Here is a 4948-nt window from a genome sequence, read left to right as displayed (position 1 = left end):
TTGAGTTCCTCTTCACTTTCTGCCATAAGGGTGGTGTCATCTGCATATCTGAGATTATTGATATTTCTCCCAGCAATCTTGATTCCAGCTTGTGTTTCTTCCAGTCCAGCGTTTCTCATGATGTACTCTGCATAGAAGTTAAATAAGCAGAGTGACAATATACAGCCTTGATGTACTCCTTTTCCTATTTGGAACCAGTCTGTTGTTCCATGTCCAGTTCTAACTGTTGCTTCCTGAACTGCATACAGATTTCTCAAGAGGCAGGTAATGTGGTCTGGTATTCCCATCTCTTTCAGAATTTTCCACAGTTTATTGTGATCCACACAGTCAAATGCTTTGGCATAGTCAATAAAGCAGAAATGGATGTTTTTCTGGAACTCTCTTGCCTTTTCCATGATCCAGCAGATGTTGGCAATTTGATCTCTGGTTCCTCTGCCTTTTCTAAAATCAGCTTGAACATCAGGGAGTTCACGGTTCACGTATTGCTGAAGCCTGGCTTGGAGAATTTTGAGCATCACTTTACTAGAATGTGAGATGAGTGCAATTGTGCAGTAGTCTGAGCATTCTTTGGCATTGCCTTTCTTTGGGATTGGAATAAAAACTGACCTTTTCCAGGCCTGTGGCCACTGTTGAATTTTCCAAATTTGCTGGCATATTGAGTGCAGCACTTTCACAGCATCATCTTTCAGGATTTGAAACAGCTCTACTGGAATTCCATCACCTCCACTAGGTTTGTTCGTAGTGATGCTTTCCAAGGCCCACCTGACTTCACTTTCCAAGATGTCTGGCTCTAGATTAGTGATCACATCATCATGATTATCTTGGTCATAAAGATATTTTTTGTATAGTTCTTCCATGTATTCTTGCCACCTCTTCTAAATATCTTCTGCTTCTGTTAGGTCCATACCATTTCTGTCCTTTATCAAGCCCATCTTTGCATGATATGTTCCCTTGGTATCTCTAATTTTCTTAAAGAGACCTCTAGTCTTTCCCATTCTGTTGTTTTCCTCTATTTCTTTGCATTGATCGCTGAAGAAGGCTTTCTTATCTCTTCTTGCTATTCTTTGGAACTCTGCATTCGGATGCTTATATCTTTCCTTTTCTCCTTTGCTTTCCGCCTCTCTTCTTTTCACAGCTATTTGTAAGGTATCCTCAGCCATTTGCTTTTTTGCATTTCTTTTCCATGGGGGTGGACTTGAACCCTGTCTCCTGTACAATGTCACGAACCTCAGTCCATAGTTCATCAGGCACTCTATCGATCAGATCTAGGCCCTAAAATCTATTGCTCACTTACACTGTATAATTATAAGGGATTTGATTTAGGTCATACCTGAATGGTCTAGTGGTTTTCTCTATTTTCTTCAATTTGAGTCTGAATTTGGTAATAAGGACTTCATGATCTGAGCCACAGTCAGCTCCTGGTCTCGTTTTTGTTGACTGTATAGAGGTTCTCCATCTTTGGCTGCAAAGAATATAATCAATCTGATTTCAGTGTTGACCATCTGGTGATGTCCATGTGTAGAGTCTTCTCTTGTGTTGTTGGTAGAGGGTGTTTGCTATGACCAGTGCATTCTTTTGGCAAAAGTCTATTAGCCTTTGCCCTGCTTCATTCCGCATTCCAAGGCAAAATTTGCCTGTTACTCCAGGTGTTTCTTGACTTCCTACTTTTGCATTCCAGTCCCCTATAATGAAAAGAACATCTTTTTTGGGTGTTAGTTCTAAAAGGTCTTGTAGGTCTTCATAAAACCATTCAACTTCAGTTTCTTCGTTACTGGTTGGGGCATAGACTTGGATAACTGTGATATTGAATGGTTTGCCATCCAGCCATGCTTTTGCAAGTGGCAAAATTTCAACCTTTTTTATGACTTAGCAGTATTCATTTGTGTATTTATACAACACATCTCTTTATCCCAACATCTGCTGATGGACGTATAAGTTGGTTCCATATCTTGACAACTGTAAATAATGTGACTGTGAACATTGGAGTGCATGTATCTTTTTAAACTAGTGTTTCTTTTTTTTTTCAGACATATACCCAAAAGTGGAATCACTGGGTCATGTGACAGCCTTATTTTTAGTTTTTTGAGAAACTTCCATACTCTTTTCTACACTACCTGCCCCAATTTACATTCCCAACAACAGTGTAAAAGAATTCCCATTTCTCCATATCCTTGCCAACATTTGTTATTTGTGTTCTTTTTGAGTATAGTCATTCTGACAGGTGTGTGGTGATGTCTCTGCATGGTTTTGATTCATATTTCCCTGATGATTAGAGATATTGAGCATCTTTTCATTTGCCTATGGACTAACTGCATGTCCTGTCCTCTTTGGAGAACTGAATATCTACATGTAAAGGAATGAAATTAGGACATTACTAACACTATTACTAACACTAATCACTACAAAAATAAACTCAAAAAGAATTAGGGACCTAAATGTAAAACTAGAAGCCATAAAACTGCAAGAAGGAAATAAGGCCCTCTTTGACATAAACCATATCATTTTTTGGGGGGTGGGATTTGGCTCCTGAAGCAAAAAAGATAAAACTTAAAATAAGCAAATGAGAACTAATTAAACTTAAAAGCATATCAAAGGAAATCACTAAAAAAAAAAGGAGAAAATGGCCTACTGAATGGAAGAAAATATTTGCAACTAATATGGATAGGGAGTTAATATCCAAATAAGTAAACAGCCTGTACAACTCAATATCAAAAAAGCAAGCAACATGATTCAAAAATGAGCAGAAGAGTTTTAATACATTTTATTTATATATACCAACCCATAATAGAATATTTATGTCCTTCATGAGAGGACATAGTGTCAACAGAACTGAGAAAATATTCAGAAAAGTCTCTAGGTTTTATGTTGGAATTATCAGTAAGATTAGATGCTACTTATTTGTGATATTTAAACTTCATAGTTATTTCTTAATTTTTTAGGGTAGTATATAGAGCCGATGTTTCCTTCATTAGTCACTATGTGTCTGCCAAAATTATTATAAAACACCTTTTATTGTTAAAGCAATCAATATTATAATATCTTATTTAAACATTAGCTCTTATTGCTTTCATATTAAAGAAAAGGGGGGCTATTTGCAGTCCTCATCCAAGGATCGCCTCAGTCACAGAACATGTAGGCTCTACCATCCTGTTTACTGATTTGAGTCAGTATTCCATTATACCCCATATAATCAGAAGCTAGCATTTAGCAGTCGTTGGAAAGACACCATTGAATAAAATTTTTAAATAGTATGGCATGAGTCTTAATCTATCTATTTATCTATATCTATAAACATATTTAAAAATACTTGACTGTGATTTCTATAGTGTATCTCTTATAGAAAACAATTATCTCCCCTCAGCAGCACCACACAGTCCCTCACAACATTACCTAGAAATTTTTTTCACCATTTACATCTCTAGGAATTTAAAATCATCTTTTAGTATAGTAGTCATAGGTGTTGTTATTTCTTCTTCCATCTTGCTTTTCTTACTTCATCAAAGGTACAAAAAACACCTAGTGGATGATTGGCAGTAGCATAGAACATGCAGAGACAAATAGTAGAAGTAGTTGGAAAACTTCCTTAACATGCTAACTAAATGCCTGTCATGGCTCAGGTCCAAGTCTTAGACACTTGATCCCCATATGTCAACCTCTGGGAAAAGGCTTCTCCAGATATTTCAGGGTAAATGCTTCACTGAAATCTGTGAACACTCGGTGATGCAGTGAAAATAAATGATTATTCAAGAAATTTCTTTCCAAGGGCCTTTCTGAAAGCATTCTTCATGTCCTTATTCCTGAGGCTGAAAATGAGAGGGCTGAGGAAAGGAGTGACGACAGTGTAGGGAACTGCGATCGCTGTGTCATCTCCCCCTGATGCTTCTGGCTTCAGATAAACAATAGATGCAAAACCAAAGTGGATGATGACCACTGTGAGGTGGGAGGCACAGGTAGAAAAGGCCTTCTGCTTGCCCTCACCCGAAGGGATTTTAAGGACAGTGGAAAGAATGAACACATAAGTGAGGATGATGACCAGGAAGGTGCCCATCAAACCTGACACTGATATCACTGTTACAATGAATTCTGTGAAGTCACTGTCTAAACAGGACAGCCTCACAACAGCCCTCATATGACAAAAGAAGTGTTTCACAAGGTTGGGGTTGCAGAAAGAGCCCCTGAATATCAGTGCAGTCTCTATCACAGAGATAATGAAGCCAACAACCCAAGCAGAGGCCACAAGTTTTCCACACACCATGTTGGTCATAAGCAAAGGATATCTGAGAGGGTTGCAGATGGCCAGGAAGCGATCATATCCCATCAAAGTAAGAATCATACAATTAGTGCCACCAAGTCCCAAGAAGAAACACATTTGCAAGCCACAACCTATGGATGAAATGCTTCTGTCCTTGACCAAGAGATTTGCCAGCATCTTGGGGATAATAGTCAGTGTGTAGCAGGTCTCAGAGAAAGAGAGTGCACTAAGGAAGAGGTACATGGGTGTGTGCAGATATCTGTCCACCCAAGTTAGACCCATGATGGCCAGATTACCTGTGAGGGTGGGAAGGTAGAGGCAAAAGAAAACCACAAAGAGGAATGTCTGTGCATGTGGGTAAAGAGAAAAGCCAACAAGAATGAACTCTGTCAGGACTGTCTGGTTGATCTTCATCATGTGAAGTTCTGAAATCCAAGGAAACAAAAAATTCAATTTTCCATTATTCTCTGCAGTTTTGGTGTGAATAAAACAGACAATCAAATTTGCAGTTACCAATTGATTTTATATTTATTTGGCCAAACAAGATGTGTATGTAGGTAATATTTTTCCTAATTGTCCATTCATATGTTTCTTCTTTATTAAGCCACCATTACTAATTACTTATTATGAGTTTTTCTGCCCTATTTTTTAAAAGAGCTTAATGGCTGATAGTAAAAAAAGAACAAAAAATACTCT

General features: G+C 38.0%; 1 protein-coding gene across 1 annotated transcript; it reads right to left on the bottom strand.

Moving 5' to 3' along the window:
• Positions 1 to 3739: 3739 nt before the first annotated feature.
• LOC128045696 (olfactory receptor 10X1-like) lies at positions 3740 to 4678 on the bottom strand. Its single transcript, XM_052638148.1, has one exon. The coding sequence runs from the start codon at positions 4667 to 4669 to the stop codon at positions 3740 to 3742; it is 930 nt and encodes a 309-aa protein (XP_052494108.1). The 5' UTR covers positions 4670 to 4678.
• Between the last annotated feature and the right edge of the window lie 270 nt (positions 4679 to 4948).

This window comes from Budorcas taxicolor, chromosome 3, assembly GCF_023091745.1.
Source record: "Budorcas taxicolor isolate Tak-1 chromosome 3, Takin1.1, whole genome shotgun sequence".
NCBI classification, from domain to species: Eukaryota; Metazoa; Chordata; class Mammalia; order Artiodactyla; family Bovidae; genus Budorcas; species Budorcas taxicolor.
The sequence above is the reverse complement of the archived record's forward strand: the minus strand, read 5'-3'. Positions and strand labels throughout refer to the sequence as shown.